Below are 18,264 nucleotides of genomic sequence, written 5' to 3'. Positions count from 1 at the left end.
ACTCATCCATCTGACTGAGAAAAATATTTTAGGAGAACAGTTTTTCTGTTTTTAAGTGATGAGTGTTTTTAAGTGATTAGTGGAGAGTACTTATCAGGAGACAGAGAAATATGTCAGTAGTACCATGAACCTTTTTGAAAAATTGGAAATCCAGTATTGATAATGTATCATCAAATGATGTTGTTCCAGCAGGTCCCATAAACTTGGGCTTGCATGTGAGTCAAGATATCAAACTTTAAGTACATGTTTTGTGATCTGTGCTACTGGTTCTCTCTTTGAATCAACTTGGCTGGTCACCACTGGTTGCTGTGGTGGAGGCACATAGAAACTTGTAACAGTGGCAGTCAACAGGAACCAGCTGCATGACAGTTATTCAAACACAAAATTAAGGCCTGAGAAACATTCAGGCATCTTATAATAGTTTCCGTGACATTATGACATTATAGAGAATGTCATTTTCATTCTCTGGGATGTGGCCATTTTACTATTTTTTTGTGACAATGACTAAAATGCCTGTAATTATTGAATCAGAGTAATAGAGTACTAGAAAGGTACTGGAACCAGTTTGTTTTGTTTGTTTGTTTCAATTGCCTTATGAAGTGTTTCTAGCTGCTTCCCTTAAAGACTGGAAGAACCTCTACTGGTTTAAATTGCTGGTAGTTAGAGGATAGACAATAAAAGTTGTCCAAAGTAGACGGTCTCGGAATGACTGAAACTCTCTATCTATCTTTTAAAGATGAAACTAATATTCATCTAGGAGACGATCAAATTTGTTGGCAAAATTCTAGAGGAGGAAAATAGAGATAATGTGCTCTCTTAAGAGCTGCAGTTGTACAAAATTAATTCAACCTTTTTTTATTTACGAGTTTAAAATTCCTACAGACTTGTAAGTGTGGATTTGAGCATTGACACTGAATATTCAATCAACATGCTAGTGAGTTAGGGCAGTCCATTTTCACCAGCAGTTTAGGAATTGCCACTTTCACTATTTAGATTTGTCAAATATTTTAAGGTATAGGGTAGGTTGATCAGCTGTGTATGACCTTAACCATGTTATATGTGCTTTTCTAAACCCTGAATTCCCTGTATTTTATACCCATTCATTCAGAAAACATATGCTGCAGTAAATATTTTTAAATTGCAGTATGCATTAAAAATGTAATTTCTATAGCTACCATTTTATCATGTGGTATATCGTTCATTAAGATAATAAATTGCTTTTAATATTAGTGTTCAAACTGAATGTGTAACTTCATGTCAATATATCTGAAATTAGAACCAATAATTCAGTGGGCACAAATTCTTAGAATCACTGAAACGTAAATTGAACTTTGACACACAAATAGCTACATCTCTACTTAGTGAAGTCTTTAGCCATTTGTATAAATATTAAGTTTAAATGTGCATGTATTTATACTTAAGTACATAATGCAGTGATGAATGTGGATTGGATTATGCATTGTGAATATCTAAATATCCTTGATTTTGGACCTACATATCTCTTTTGAGCCACTAAATGTCCTCAGTGGCATTCTGTGTCTCAACAGGTTGCAAAATTCGGGAATAAAATAGATTTGCCTTATAGCTGTCTGTTTGGTAATGTAGACCAAGAGATTGCTTTAGCAAATGTGTAATGTCTAAGACAGTCTGAAATACCAGCCTCACGGTTAATAAGGATTAGGCTGAACAGTATCCTTCCTCAGGTAACTGAATTACCCACAGGGTGTTTTTGGACTGGTGCTGGAAACTACAGTGGAATTACAAATGTGTCGAGAACTTCCAGGTGGTCTGGCATAAGGCCCTATTTCTCTGATACTAAGCTGTAAGTACTTTCCTTTGCTTTTCCTGTCTTCCTCTCATCCTCTGGCTTTTTTGAGTTGATAAATAGTGACACTTATTGCTCTTCCAATGGTCCAATCAATTTTTATTTCAGCTTGTAACCTATATAGTTTAGGTGGGAATTTTGCAGTCAGGTCTAAACTCCTGAAATTAGGGGATTTATAAAGGCAGTACTGTCACAGACACAAAACTCAGTCCTGTTGCTCATGGAATAAACAGCAACTTCTGTTGTCTTCAGTGGGAGTACTGATTGGGATTATGGGTCTACAAAGTGCTGATCATCACCACGGGCCCGAGCTGTATTTTACAAGTATCCTGTAAAACAGTATGGAGAAAAGGCAATCAAAGGAGCTAGGATAGACCTTTTGTAATTATGACTCCTTTTCACCAAAGGTAATAGTAATATTTAGGGGACATAGTTTAAGAATCAATATGGGAGATGTTTTGGTCAGGAACCTGATTGACCAACGCTTAACTGAAACAACTTCATAGTGTGTTAAGTACAAGTGCCTTTCATCTGAAGAGTCTCCAGGTCCAGGGAAAATGGTATGGTGAAGTTTAGCTGCTTAGCCCTGTATATTGTTTATATTTTGACAGATCTCTTTAGCTACTATCTTGCTTTCTTGCTAAGTAGCCTAGCGTCCTTGTATGCTGCTTTTTGAGAAAGGAAACACTGTATGTAATGTTATTTGCTTGTTTTTTTTGTCACAAAGAGTGCAAGTAAAACAGAAAAGCTTTAATAATAGCACTTGATCTATGAGCATTATTGGTCTTTAAAAAGTACATTGGGCTGTGATGTTCGAGACTAATGAAAGCTTTGAGCTTTTTTGGTGTCTTTTACTACAGAAATTCATACATATATATACACTCTAAATATATATGCACTCTAAAGATTGTTCTGGCAACACATTTAAACATTCAATCACCATAGTCATAAGTGGTATGTATAATGCTTACCAAATAGTTTCAGAGTGTGTCCAAAATAACCTGTTTCTACAGTACACAGCATTTTCATGAATGAATTGGAAGTAATTGCAAAATCATTGCCAGTAAAATTTGTGGATGACAAAGACTCAGAGAATAATAAACATTTACAAGGATAGGTAAATAATGCAGAGTAACTGGAATTGCTTGATAAATTAGACCTATTGAAATAAAATGCACCATCACTGTAAGGGTAGAACACATGTTCCACATCTGAAAATGGGATCTGCAGGTTTGATTTGTTTCACAAAAATCACAGACAGCTACAGTCTAAATGTCGGCATCTGAGCTAGTTACTCCAGACTTCCTTTATGGATAAAATGGAGAAACATGGACACACTTCAACTGTTATTCATCTGATGTATTTTAGAAGCCTGCTTTAGGATAATACAAATTATACCCTAAGAATGCTTCTTTTTCTCTGTCAAATAGAAGAGTAACCCAAATGTCTACATTTGGTTAGATGGATCTGAGCATGGCTGTCTGAAAAGAAATGGAAAACATCTGGCAAAGAAGGCTAATGTGACCCTTGAATCTATAAGCAGGGGAGTCAGTAGGAAGTGGGATGTCAGTTTATTTCACTGTAAAATATTTATGAGACTGCTTCTTTAGCATACAATATACAGAAGCAGTGGTCTTTGAAAAAAATGTTTAAAAATATGTGTACCTAAAAAAAAAAAAATCAGAGAAATTAATAGCTGAAGTGAATGAGAGTAGAGTATGAGCCTGACAGAAATGCAATTGCTGCTTTTGGTGTGCAGAATTGTCAGCCTAACAGATACTGGACTTGCAACTGGATAGGCTGAGAACTTTTGGTCTGTTTGCTCCCCTGTTACCTTATACTTTTAGACTTAATTATATCTAAGATATTTTGGGGATAAACATATCTTAGTCCCATATAATTTTGTTAAACTGACTTCTTAAAATGGACTTGCTGATCTTAAGTTTATCTTTATTAAGAGCATCTCATTTTAATAAATTTCCCACAGTTGTTTTTGATGCCTCTTTTTAAAATTTCCAAGTTAATATTGTAATGTAAGCAAGTTGGGTAATGCTAAGGGAAGATTATTCATACTACCGTGTTAAGGTGCTTGGGGTTTTTGCACTAATTGTACGCAGGGTGTGCAGAAACCTTCATCTTTATTAGAATGCCTAAGCAGAGCACTTAAACATGAAAGGTGTGAACAACTTAATTCTTCCAATACCTATACAATTTAAAATATGACTAGCCTCTGTAGTTCTTTTGCACTTCCAGACACCAGTGTCAGTAACCCATGAAGAGCTGATATCAATTATGTGAGGTAATGCAGCCTTGCCTAATGCTGAGCAATTTACCGCACAGCTGCAATATGGAATCCAACTGCAATGTGTCTAATTTTACTTCCAGAATTAAAAAAAATAAAAAGTAAATAAGTTCACCCACTCCTAATAGCCTCACAAGGAACATGACATTGGTTTTATTCACAGACAGAATAGTTTTGGAATTGCCATGTGTCCTATACACCCTATTCAGGGCCATATGAGAGAAAACACAAGGCCTTCTCCTGTGACAGGTCAGCTGCTGTTGAGGACAGCCTTATGTGGGTTGGAAAGGATAATTGAACTGGCACTTATAGAGCTGGCATTGTTTTTCATGGGGCAGAGAATGTGAGTTTTTGAAACTTCAGAAGTTACATGTAAATTTTGAATCATGACAGAGCTCTTCACTGATGATTTCACATACTTGTAATTCTTAACAAAGTGCACTCACGAGAGCGAAATCCTCAGCTGAATCTGCAGGCTTTAGTAAACCACGATCCTCATGATAAGAGATGGTGGGTCTTTGATTCTGATTTTAAACTTCATCCAGTATACAAATATGTATACAAATACATCCAGTATACAAAAATGCATCACAATAATCTGTGCTTCCCAGTGAGTATATGTTTTTCTTCAAGATAGGCAGTCCTCTACCACAAACTGCTGTCCCATCACAAAGCTGTGACTTCAAAGTTGAGCACCAAGCTATCTATAGAAATGAGAAAGACTGAAAATATTTTATAAGAGGTGACCTCAGATATTTCAGGACACTGCTCAAGTGTGCTTTCTCTTGCTGTGCCTGTAGCTGCATGCACCTGTGATTGCCCTGCAGGCCCTCATACCCTGGTTGTTCTGAAGCACTTGAGTCACAAGTTTAGTTTAGCCACAGTATATAACCATTTCCATATCACATTTTCTTAACATTTTCTTAATCTTGCTGAAAGTGAAGCTTCAGAAGATACACAATATGTTCTACACATTTAATGCTTCCCTTTTGCTGCAAAGTTTAAAACGCTGAGTTACTGAGTTTACTGGAAACATGCATTCAGTAGTTGCTGCACTTTTAAATAGAATCGGAAATAAAACATTATTTATGCTTTCAGAGCATAATGCATTACAGATCTGTTTTAAATGGTCATGCCCTAATTTAAATGTCTGAGCTCTTCTGACACCTTCTTCAAACAAAACCTAAGAAAACCTCTTTTGATCTGAACCCATCAAGTTGGTAGAATTGTTCTGTCAGATGCACATCTGTTGTTGCCACTTAAATTAGACAAATTAAGCAAATCTTAAGCCATGGTGAGCAATGTATATGAAATGTTCAGCTATTTGAGGTATCCGCAGCTTTTAAAGTATTAAAATATTACAGTCCAGAAAACTTCCTTTGTAAAGATATTTTTAAAGCTTCCACAAAAAGAGAACATGAACAGAATTATATGCTGCTGTCTTACAGGATTATCATTATATAGTCATACATTTTGAGTTCAGAAGGAACTAATATGATTCTTTAGCATGGTTTTTCTGTCTTGCAAAAATACCATGCCCAATAATATTTCATATTAAACCCCTAATTTCTGTTTAAACTATGATTTATAGGCTTTTACCATTGTAAAACTGACAGTTGCTCGTGTTTACATTACACTTTTGTATTCTATTTATGTATTTAGAAGTGAAGCTAATAAATGCTGGAAAATGTTCCCTTGTTTTTTACTCTCTCCAATACTCCCTACAAGGCTTTTCTCCTTTCTGCCTATGTGGGACTGACTGGATACCGTAACACTGGTAATAGTCACATAATGAAGTTTCTTTTTGACTTTCTTGTAGGAGGAAGGCTGGAAAGGAGAAAAAGGAGTGTAGGAGTTTCTTATTGATCAGAATTTCCTGACCCAACTTCTCCCTTCTGTGGAAGGAGGTGGGGAGTGCTTCACAGCTCTCTTCCTTGGCAAATACCTGGCTTGTTTTTCTACCTCCATGTGTGAGAAGGAGAAAGATTAACTTTGTAGAGAGGACAGAAAATCCATGTCCTATTTCTATTCTGTAGCCTAAGTATGAAAGGAGGACTAGCCCTTAATCAACCTTTTCAGTGTTCAGGAGATTTTGTGAGGTGCAGTGTGTTTCAGATGAGCAATGCTGAGGCAGTGGTAGTGCATTTGGGCAGAGAAGGCAATGACACTGACATTGGCATGTGCTTGCTCTGATAAGAGAGTTATTAGAAGCAAAAGTCTAAGTAATCAGGGGTAGGTAGTCTATGGAGAATTACAGAAAGCTTCAGTATTAAGATGACAAATCCCCAGGTATTTTTAATCACGAAAACTGTAGCAGCATCTGCCATGGTATTGGAAGAATGGAGAGGTGGGATTGAAATGTTGCTGTTGCATCTTAACTCACATTTTGATGAATGTTTCCCCTGCACATGCTTGGAATAAGAGGAAATCAGGTGTTGGAGCTATTTGTTGGAGCTATTCTATTTCCATCTGAAATAATTGCTCAAAATAAGTCACAGGATCCATTTTGTTTATCCTTGTGCTCTAGACTGTGGGTTCAGCTATCACATCCAGTTATGCTTCTGTCTCCAATGGATTTTACCTGTGTTATTAAAAGTATTTCAAGGTTGTGTTCTTGCTATGGAAAACTGTGTGTTGCAGCTGTCTTTTCTGCTTTCCCCATGAGCCTTCGACACTTCTGCTGTCAGTTTTCTCCAGCATGCCTCTATGTGTGAAAGCTGAATTGTAAAGCATGCCAGTTTCAGCCATCACAAGGTTGTCATACGTTTTTGTGACTAGATTGTCTAGTCTAATTATTCTTTTTTACACCACGATAGAAATGTTTTGTTGTTCTAAACAAACTTTATATTTAGTGTCAATGTTAGAAATAATTATTTATTAGGCACAAGTTACTATTCCTTATTTTTAAAAAGCCTCTTTCTTTTCTTCAGCTAGGGTTTTCCCTCTCTACAGATGAAAAAAACTGTTTTCCTTTATTTTTGGCAGCTCTGCACACCTGTAGGTTTGACTGGGAACATGCTCTGGAAAGAGCTGCTTTGAATGGAGGTTGCTCTGTGGAAAGCTAAATCTCCCATAGCTGTTACTGCTATGCTATTAGACTGAATTAAACAGTTTGGCACAAGTATTAATCACTTCAATTATTTCCATAATTCCAACTCCAAGGCATCTTTGTATTCTAAGCTGACTTAGTTATATCACATAGCCATGACTTTCAAGGCATTGTCCAAGAGAGAGGAAGAACTTTCATGGAAAAAGCTTATTAGGCTGGAAGGCAGAAGTTCTCTGTGACAAGTCCTCCTGGTTTGGAAGCAGCCTGCATGCCTTGAACTAGAATGGTTAGGAAAGAACAGGATTTCTTTGGTGTATGAAAATCTGATGAACAGTAGAAGTCTAAAAGGCCCAGCTAGCCAGGTCTTTGCTTGTTCTTACGTCAGCCAATCCCCTAAATGCCACATCTTGAGAACACAGAAAACATCTCATTGAAACCTGTGACTAAATCCTTTCCAGAGCTGGGCATACTGCCCAGCTCCATCCATCCTAAAGTATCTTATTAAAGGGATAAAGACCATGAATCCAGAGAGGGCTGGGAGGTTGTTGGTCCAACAGACACTCCCCATTCTCTACCTGGGTATGAATCCAGTGTTGACTTAACCCTATGCACTAGTGTAAAGATTAGAGGAGACCCCAACCTTGCACTTTGTGTTCTTAATGAAATGCTAGAAAACAATGGAAAGCAACTGAAAAAACGGCACAAGAAAGGTTAATCCCATGTCAATGAACACTTTAACCTGATTCATCCATCAGTCCCACTGTGCTCAGAGTGAGCCCTAATGATGCATTGACCTAAGTCATTGCTCTGTAACTTGGTGTATAGTTGTGGGGTTTTTTTTTCTTTCATTTATAAATCTGTCCTAGTTCCCATGTTTCTGAGGTTTTAGTTGTAAGGCTTACAGTGTGTTACAGAAAAATGGAGCGTTATACTTGGGCCAGTGGGAAAAGATAGCTTAAAAGAATTTTTCTTTTTCAGTAGCTCATTAAACCTGAAGTTTTATGGACATCATTATTAGTGTCTTACAGGTCAGACTTATTTTTTAGATCAATCAGTGAGTAGTGCTTGATCTACAAAGATGTTTTAGAGACAGATTTTTACAGGTCGGCAGTTGAGTTCAGAGGTTGATGTAGTCCCCTAAAACCTGGTAGTGGTTACATTGAAGCTAAGATTCATTGTAAGTCTATCACAAAGCTGTAAGAGGGCTGGGTATATACATTAACTGTGCTGATAAAATTTCTACGGTATGAGCTTGTTTGCCCTAACGTTTACCTCATGCCTTCTGGCAGCAAATTCAGCTATGTACAAAATTATTTCCAAGTAATCTTTTTGATCAGAGAACTGACTGTAGGGGAAGAACATGAGAAAAATGCAGTGGAGTCAGGCTGCCCCCCTTGTAAGGCCCTTGTAGAATGGTGGGGCTGCTGAGACCAATCTTGATTTAGTCTTTATTTAATCATTCCAGGAATACGCAGAGGTCTGCTTTCATGGAGCAGATGGAAAGACAAAACTGCAAATTAAATGTGAAAGTGAGCGCTGATTCTCACTGTAAATATTTTCTGTTCTGAATTTATGGTAAACAAGGAGGAGTAGAATAAGAAAACTATGCAGTTCTAGACAGATACAGATTACAGGCTTTTTAATAGAGGTACTTCTGTGATGCCCAGTGAGCATCTATTAATTATGAAGTGCTTGGTTAGGTTTTCACACCCCTTCTGTTCATCTCCAGGCTTCCACCCCTGCTAAAGGCTAAATTTTTAGAACTCTGTTTAAAATATTCCTGCAAGAATTTGCCTTTACAAAACTCTTTTGTGAGTAGGAGGGCCTTTTATAAGGAGAGATAATGAACTGCACTGTTCAATGCAGATCCATAGGACGATTTTTAAAGATATTTAAGGGCTTATAGTGGTGGAAAATTAATATCTAAGATACTTTTGGAAAACCCTCGAGATACTTAACCATGTCTACAGATGCTTCAAGAAATTTGTTCCAAGTGGTTGACTAAGGTGTAGTTAGTCACTGCTAGAGAATTGAAAAGGGAAACTTCCTCTTACTGTTGTAGCCATTAATAATTTTTGCCTTTTTTATGACAAAGCAATGGGAAAATATAGCTGTTTATAGAATCTGATGGAATAGGAAAGAAACAGCAATAAGTTATAAAACAAAGCTGAAATTCAGCTTTTTTTTTTATTATTTATTTTTTGAGTAGTATACTTCTCCTGTAAGCTTATGCTTATAACTGTAATGGATGAAGGCAGCCCCACACTGTAATGTCTCTGTACTCAGCACACGGTTAATCAAAATAATTTGCTAAACCCTTTCTATGGTGTGGCTGAGGATTTGTGAAGTACCAGCTAGTAGGTCTTTGAGAAAATTTGATCTCCTAATTATATTTTGATGGCAAAAATCACATACTATTATTACCTTTTTCTGGTTCATCGTAATTCTTATTGCAAACCTAATATCTGGTTAGTATAGTCAATGTTTCCAAGTTTGTATTAATTTTTCTTGATATCATCTCATTTACATACAAACACTGCGTAAGTATGAATGCCAGGTGAATTTTTTTTAGGTGTTTTTTTTGTGTGTTTGTGTATTTGCAAAAAAAACAGCGACGCTATCCCCACAAGTAGCTTTTGTCAGTCAACCGTTTTACCCTGTTTTTTATCATTACTGCGTATTCTTAGTTAACTGTTTTTCTCATCAAATGCTTTTGTTTCGATTAACCAGGATGCTGAGAAATTGGCCGGTGAAGAACATGCATGGAAAGAAGTCAAAGATGCTGTAAATAAAGTGAGATATCCAAAATCAAAAGAAGGTATCCTTTCAGTGACAGGCTACAGTCTGCCATTCAGTTCTGAAAACAGTCTGGAGAGTCCCTTAGTATGCAGTTCATCTCTTGAAATTTATTTCCTAAAGGTTTATATTTTTACGTTATTTTAAAATTATTTTTAATTCATTTAAGGTTTCAAATGTGTAATATTTATAATTATATTAATAATAATAGATTTTCTGATTACTAGGACTGGAATTGCTTCATAGCAGGAATAGTAGGTATCTAGGATAAGGAGGGATATTTTGGCTCAGATTTAGACTTCTGCCATCACAGACATCACTTTATATAAAATCCACTTCTGAATGAAATAAATCTTAATCTGAAATGTTGTTAAATTCTTTGTCTCATTACTCCCATTGTGAACATTTCCAGGTTCTCATTCTTTGCACAGCAATGAAAATAACAAGAATATAATCACAGTCAGGTTCATTGCAAATATTACAGCATCGTTATAATAATTCATAATAATAACATATAATAATAATTTATAATTAAGCAAATTGAATGAGATGATCTTGCACTAATAAACAGAACTGGAGCCTAATGGCCATCATGTAGATATTAAATCCAATTTAAAAAATTAGTGAACAGAAACAGCCAAAAAAAGATGAACAGGAGAGAGGTGATTTTTACTACAAGACTGTGAGTATATTGGTCCTCTCTCATATTAGGCTATTCATTGAAATTTCACTGACTGTGAATTTGTCCTATTGTAGCAATATAATAATTCCTTACCATTTTCAGAAACATGGTCTTTCTCTGGAGCTGGAGAGAATTAAATCTTCCAGTACTCCCTTTCAGCAGCATAAAAAACAAGTTTGCGTGGTGATATTCCAGGCTGGACAAGTGGTCACAATTTTTATTGTAAGAAAAATAAAAACAGTAAAAAATAATAATTATTAAAAAAAGCACAACAACTGAGGTTTTTTTCTTTCCAATCCAGAGACATTTGTTTGTTAGCAAAGGGGAAATACTCGTCTAATCTAACTTTAATTTACATATATTCTAGTATGTCTTAAGTTCCTCTGTAGTCACTGGATTGAGACAGACAGTACTGAAGTAGATCTTCAGGTATTCAGCTATACTTTAGAGGCCATGTTTTAACCTGAGAGTTAAATTATAGATATGCCACATGCAGTTGCAATCATTGTTATATTGAAAGTATGGAGTGAGAATACTGGTGCTATATAACGTTCCTATATTTAATTGCAGGAAAAATTGCAGCTACTGAATTTTGCTAGTGTCTTTAATTAAGATTACTAATGTAACATTTTAATCAAAAACATTGTAGTAAAATGAATCAGAAATGGTTGACAAATATGTCCTTGTTGTCTGTTCAGCTTCTTTTTTCAGACATGGGTTGTTTGAAATGTGTCATCCTTCAATTGCACCAAAATACTAATTGGCATGCAGTAGTGAGCACTACCTGAAAAGGGAGCTTGATGTTTTTCCACTTGCCAAAAATAGATAGAGAACTTTCCTTGCTGTTTGAGGCATGTTCAGTTTCTGCAAAGATAATTTTTTTTACAAATTAAACCAAAGTTTCTTACAGTTGAGAAAGTTAGTGACTTCCAAAATCTGAGCTACCAATAGCATGTTAGAGTGTTTTAATTCTAAATCTGCAGTTAGAGAACTTGAAACTATATGTGTGAATAAACTGTCTCAGACCTAAATTCCAGTTTAAGCGTAGAAATTGACGTGCTAAAACCCAATGCAAGGGTATTTCTCTGCATCTCAGGCCACACAACAGCAGCATAGCTGGTTGAGGGCTGCTTCTCTAGATACAGGGCAGACACCTTCTCTTTCGTCCTGTTGCAGATGATAGTGGGTTTTCTAGTTTGCAACTTAGGTACCTGAAAATTTGATCCCAATAGGTTCTGCAATATAGCCCAACAGCCGATAAAAGCTAGTGAGTGAGCAAAGCAGTCTAATGAGAAATAAAATCAAGCAGACTAATACAGTGCATCAGCTAAAATGGTAATCTTTCAAGAATGTCAGTGCTTTGTACTTTCTACAAAAATTGTATGAAGTTGAAATAATATCCCTCATTCTTCTGTTTGTCTGTCCTTAATCAGTTGTAAAGAATACATGGATGTTTGCCAGAGATATAAAGGTTAAGGTGCAATTTTCTAATAACACATTCCTTCCCTTATATGGTTCTTTCAATCCAAGGGCATGAGAGCAATTCGCAAATAATTAGTTTAGCCTTGTAACAGCCATGCTATAAATCCTGGCCCAGCCACACAGTGGTCACATTCTTAAATTTAGGTATGTAAATATTCCCATGTTCAGGAAGGACTAATTACTTCATCAGAACGTTATCATTGTACATTTAAATCCATTGCAGGACTGGGGGTGAATAGTATTTTCAGTGATGTTGTGAAGATAACTGCTGAACTTCCCTGGGCTGATTGTATAGAAAAGACTGTGATACAAACAATGTTCCTTCTCTTGCTATTATGTCAGAGGGGTGGGGGGATGTGGTGTTTTTTTGATTTGGTCTTACTGATTGGTGTATATGGTATCTTTTTGGTGTTTAGAGAGCTTGCATTCTGGGACTCCCATAAAGTCTCAGGTAACAGTGCTTATTTAAAATCTGGGAGTATTGGTATTCAGCTCAGGTGTGGTCAGAGAGAAGAATCTGGTCTGCAGAGAAGTCAAAGCAGTGTAGAATGCAATGAAAATGAGTGATTTGTGGTAAGGAATATCCAACTAAAGTGAATGTAAGACCCAGCTTATTTTTTTGTCTCTTCGAAGCACACAAAGTCCTCTTGTAGCACTGGAAGTAAAAGTTTCTTTATGATCAAGATCCTTAATCATGACTTGTAGTCAGACTTCAGAACTGCAGTTATTTTCTTTTTCATGCATGAAACGTGCAGCTGTATGTGGAAAAAAAAACCTCAAACAGAAAGCCAGTCATTTTTACAACTGTTTCAAAGACAAAGAAAATTTATCTTAATGCCCTGTAGCTCTTACTCCTTGCTAACAACATTTAGAACTTGTATTTTTGTTTGATTAAAGATATTTCTTTAACTATGGCTAATTACAGAGTGGGAACAGATTCTGGCAAGATTCCAGAAGCTCTTGAGCAGCAATACAGGTCGTCTTCCAGACACAAATATCTATCAGCTGAAAATGCTTGATTGTGCCATGGATGCTTGTATTAACCTTGAATCCTGGGAAGAAGCTTTGTCTTACGGCAGCAGGACTCTGGGACCATACAGGTAAGAAGTGTAATGGGTTTCCAAAGATGGGGCAGAGGAGGGTCTCTCATTAAAAGCAAAGATTGTGTTTTGTCTAGGTGCTTCTTACTGGTTTTATTTCTTTCTGTACAACTTGTCTTGCTTTCCAGGCTAATGAATGAGGCAGAACTCCCATTCTGCTTCCGCAGTCAGGCTGAGAGCAGTAAAATGATAATAGGAGCTATAATAATAACTGGCTATTAGCTCCTCACTGTTGCATGTGTTCAGATCCTGCCCCATCCCTGATCAAATGATTTCTGGTTCAGAGTCCATTGCCATGAGGGTATCAGTGTTTTATGCAGAGCTTGAGGGATAGGTAGCTGGCTATAATAATGCATATCTCTGTATACTCTAGACACAGAGTTTACAGAAAGAATAAGAATTTCAAAAAAAATGTTGCAAAATGCAGTTTTAACTGGAAATGAAAAATCCCATGGTCCATATTTTGGATCATGAAGCGGGGGAAGCACTTGCTGTTCTCTTCTGGTCAGTACTTGTTCCTATGCTATGTGCTGGAAAAGTTTCTGAGTCTGATGGTCTTTTATCAATAAGGAAGGATGTTCTAGTTGATCCTGCTTCATGTGGTAGGTCCTGAAATTGTTTGGAGCCTGGAGTTGTAATGAAGCTTTAGTCATTTAGTGGAGAAAGGGTAGGTACTGTCTGCTCTGTATTTGCATTGTTTGTAATTAAATATAAACCGGTGCTGAATGTCCAGATATAATGTCATTCATGCAATAATGTTCATTCTTGGTAAGGTATTTTTTAGAACATCTATTTCTTCTCCGTGGTTCTACATGATTTGATGTTCCAGTACATAGTGAGATATTGAGAAGTGAGAAGTATGCTAGCGCTACTGTGAATATGAACATCTCAGATTTTACATGTCTTCCCTAATCAAACCAGGATGGCATCAGCATTCAAAATTTCGCCTGAAGAAATTTCATCTGTTTCTGATGCCCATTTCTGAATAAACTCTGAGCTTTCCTTAAGAAACAAAACAGCATTTCAGAGCTTTCACTATGAAGTAATTAGTGAGAAATCTGCATAGGCTGTGATATATCAGAGTTGTAAGGAGGCTCACTATTCATAATGACTATCAATTCTCAAAGAGGAGGGCATGAGTGACTACAGATTCTCACATTTCTTCAGGGTGAAATTCACATCGTGCATGTTCCACTTAACCTTTCAAACAGGGCTTATGTACTACTGCAGCAGTAGGTGCTTCCTGCCAGCCTTCTACAGTGTGGCACACTCCAGATGAACAGAGTAGTCTGCCTGTTTAAACATACCCTTATTAAATAAAAAAAAAAATAATAGCACCACAAAAACAAACCCTCTTTTTTATTATTATTATTTTATAACTTAGCTCAGTACTTCACAATCAAAAACTTGGGATTTTTCTACAGGCATTTCTGAAAGCAGAGATCACATTGAGACCAAGTGCAATTTTACCAGATAATTTAATAAAGCTTTCTCTGTTTTGCTTACTGAAGTGTACTGTAGTTGAATGCAGGAGCCTGGAGATGAAGGAAAGGATTCAACTGTGCGTTCAATTAGTATCTCTTAAGGAATGCTATTTACATGAGATATTTTACCTTTTTTTTTGCACCTGGAAGAGCTTGCCCTTGTTCTCTGTTAATCCAAAAGGATTATTTAAGAAAGGTTTTCAATTGTTACTTTTTCTTTATACCTTCAAGTCATCACTACAAGCTTTGACACACCTGAAATAAAATCCTCAGTTTCTCGTTACGACAGATTGTGCCCTAAGCAGCAGGAGAGCAAATCCTAGGAAATCTTTTGGGATGCACTGAATTTCTCCTGTTGAATCAATCTGCTGCTTGGCTGCTCCTGCAGTTTCATTATAGCTATCTATTTTCCTTTCCTGAGCTCTGGAAAAAGTATTCATACAGCTCTCCACAGGGAATCACCTGAGAATTCTAGCAGTCCGTATTTGTTACAACTTTAAAGGCTCTGGAGATTTGGTCAAAAATAACTTTAATTTCAGGTAATGTGTTTATTATGCATTTTCCATTTCTTTAGCAGCAGGATTAATTTTCAGTGCTGTGTGACACATTGTATCATAATGTATGTTTTCATTCTGATGGTTGCTGACTTTTTCAGAATTGTCTACTTCATGTAACTGACAGAGACAGATGGTTAAACTACATAAAACCGACTTGTCATACTGAATACCAACCTCTATGTTTTAGGTAGTGATGGTAAGCTATGAGGAACATAGTTTAGGACCTCTCAAATATTTTTAGAACTTCCAAAAGGAAGGGATAGATGGTGGCTGTCAAAATGAAAAGCTGTCTTCTCCTATTGTGCGAAACCGTAACTGTCCATTATTTGTTGAAACCTACAACATGCACTTTCACTGAATAGCCTAAGCCAAATTGCATCTACGCAGCTTTTCTTGTAAGTGCCACAGTAAGTTTGTCTGTCCAAGATCCTTAACAAAAGTTAAGACAGTTGCCTAAGTGAAAGCTGCTCCACATCATAGTCAGCACACAGCAGCTTGCAAAAATAAACTTCCTCTCAAAGCCTGAGGAAGGTTCTACATGAACCTTTACTGTAGGATAACAGAGCAAGAGGTGTTACATGGGTTTGCCTAGTCTCAGCGTATTCACAGTCTGGGCTGTTGCTTTTGAAGGACTGGATTCACGGATACCGAGTAACGCAGGCTTCTGTTAGGTTACCTCTGAGGAAGAACCCTAGGATTTAGCCCTTAAATTGCAGAGAAGGCACATATATTCTGGGGATTGGGGTCGGTTTTTGGGTGCTTTTTTTTTCCTGTCTCAAGTGTTGGTGCTTACATTGAAGGCAAAGCATGGAAGTATGTTATAGAACGCTACTAGGTGTCCTCAGCTTTGCAACTGAGCCTTCTGGATTTAGGAAGCAGAAGGGGCTGGGTAAAGCTGTGTCACCTCTCTGGCTGCCTGTCACATCAAGTCTGGTGAGATTCTGATATAAAGAGGACAAACACGTTTGTTTCTGTTCTGCACTGCTCATAATCTCCTGCTGGAATTACAGCTAATGTATAAGTCCCACTGATTTTCAGATGGGCTGTTTTAATTAACAGCCCTTCATCTCCAATACTGCAGCAGTAGGAGTTACTGCAGGGCTCCAACATTAACGAAAGGAAATTCCTTCTTTTCATTACGTACAGAAGTGTTGTGCAGAAGTGATGTTCTGTCTCTTCCCCTGGCAGACTTGCACATCCTTCTGTTCTCCTTCTGCTAAGTCAGCACTGAAACAGGGCTTTGCTGATGTGGCTGTTCTGCTTCTGGAGTGGGAGGGAGCTGGGTAGGTGTAAGCATTCCATATTTGTGTTAGACATGCATCATTTGTCTGCTCTTCTTACTCCTATTCTTTATCCCTTCCATTGAAGGTTTGCAATATCCTATTACTTCACCTTTCCCCAGTGACAAAGGTCTTCTAGAGAACAGGGAAAACAGTCCCAGTCAACACAATTTCAGATTGTTTTGCAAAGGGCTGGGTTGAAGAACAGTGGCCGGGTTGTGCTTCCTGTTGAGTATTTTGTGAGAACATGGCTGAATTTTCAGTGTGTGAATGAAATGTCAGCCAGGATTTTTTGATTTAGAATTCTAATTCAGTAGATATGATGGACTCTAGTTTCTAAGTATGTGAAGTTCAATCAAAAGGCAGATTAAGAAAAATCATACTTGCTATAGCATCTTTTCAATAAGTCATGATCTTGTTAAAAAGGTCAGAAACAGCTGTAGAACCTAATTTTCTTGGAAAAGACTCTGAACCTGTTTTTCCTTCTTCAAAAAAGTGATCCAATAAAGGGTCTGATTTTCTTTTGGTCATATTTTCCCCCTTTTCAAATGTGTTTTACAAGAAAATTCTGCTCTTACAGGTGTTTTGAAATACGTACATGATCTATACAATGACTGACAATAAATTAAAATTCCTCACCTTTACCTATCATTATATATATATATATAGTTCTCTGCTGAATTCAGAAGATTCCTGAGTACTGGGTAGTTGTGAGGCACTTGAATTGAATTTACTTTTAGGTTGAAAGTCTGAGTACATAGAAAACTTAAAGAAAATAAAAAAGTGAGCTGCAGTGATAAATAGGACCACTGGGGGATGCTAGTGCTTAAGGGTTAAAGTCTCGGTTTAGCTCCCATCGGCACCCTGGTTGCTGGAGGTCCCCTTGGGGACTTCTGCGAGGCTGGCACATTTCTGAACCTACAGATAGTAGTAATTCAGTGGCCAAAGTTCAATGTCTTAATCATAAAAACATCAGTAGTAAACATAAATCTTACCTCTGGGATCACCTGAGAGGGAGAGAAAAATGTGAAGGTGGAGAAAGCAATTCAAAGGAAGAATGAAACACAGAACCGAAAGAATAGTCTACCTTGCTCACTTTTCTGGGGTTTTAGGAAATGGCCACGGCCATTTACCTCTAATGTTTAGAGCAAAATATGTGGAAAGAAAAGAGAAAAAAAATCATCTTACTACAGAGCTGTAAGAGATTTTAAAAAATACAGTTTACGGGAACATCTGAATAGCTGGGTTATCCTTTCCATTGTCTGAACAAAGAGGTGTGAATTAAAATTTGGGAATTGTTTTTTGGTTCATAAATGGTTATACCGATGCGTTATCTAGAGGTGGTAAGATAGTAGTGCCAAGTAAACACCAGAAGTCTGCGAAAGGAAAGGAATAGGTACATTTGCTAAAAGAGTAGGTTGTGTCTATACGAAAGTGCAAGGCTGGGGACATCACAGCTCACTGGAACTTCAGGGAGGTTCCAAGCAGCCTTGGTGCATCTTACACATAAGTAAATCAACTGAAGGATGAGAGCTTGATAGTGACAAACTGCTAAAGCAGGTATAAACAGTGGGTAGCACCAAGATCGTCTCTCCATTTTTCTCCCAGGTTGTTGATAGCATAGCATTCTTCACTGCTTGTGTTTACTTAGTTATATGAAATTAGCTGTCACTATTAGTAAAATTCCGTGGAGGCCAGCCCGTCTTT

At 37.1% G+C, this 18,264-nt stretch overlaps 1 protein-coding gene across 6 annotated transcripts in view; it reads left to right on the top strand.

Moving 5' to 3' along the window:
- SMYD3 (SET and MYND domain containing 3) overlaps positions 1-18,264 on the top strand; it is a 402,483-nt gene that overhangs the window by 340,122 nt on the left and 44,097 nt on the right. For all 6 annotated transcript variants that reach the window (XM_062629465.1, XM_062629464.1, XM_062629467.1 and 3 more), the window contains 2 exons: positions 9,907-9,994; positions 13,062-13,236. In XM_062629465.1, coding sequence (XP_062485449.1) covers positions 9,907-9,994; positions 13,062-13,236 — 263 coding nt within the window. The remainder of the gene's footprint in view (positions 1-9,906; positions 9,995-13,061; positions 13,237-18,264) is intronic.

This window comes from Pezoporus occidentalis, unplaced genomic scaffold, assembly GCF_034315485.1.
Source record: "Pezoporus occidentalis ecotype Australia unplaced genomic scaffold, CSIRO_AGI_Poc_V1 ctg34, whole genome shotgun sequence".
Lineage (NCBI taxonomy): Eukaryota > Metazoa > Chordata > Aves > Psittaciformes > Psittacidae > Pezoporus > Pezoporus occidentalis.
Note: the sequence above shows the minus strand (reverse complement) of the source record. Positions and strands in the feature narration are given on the sequence as shown.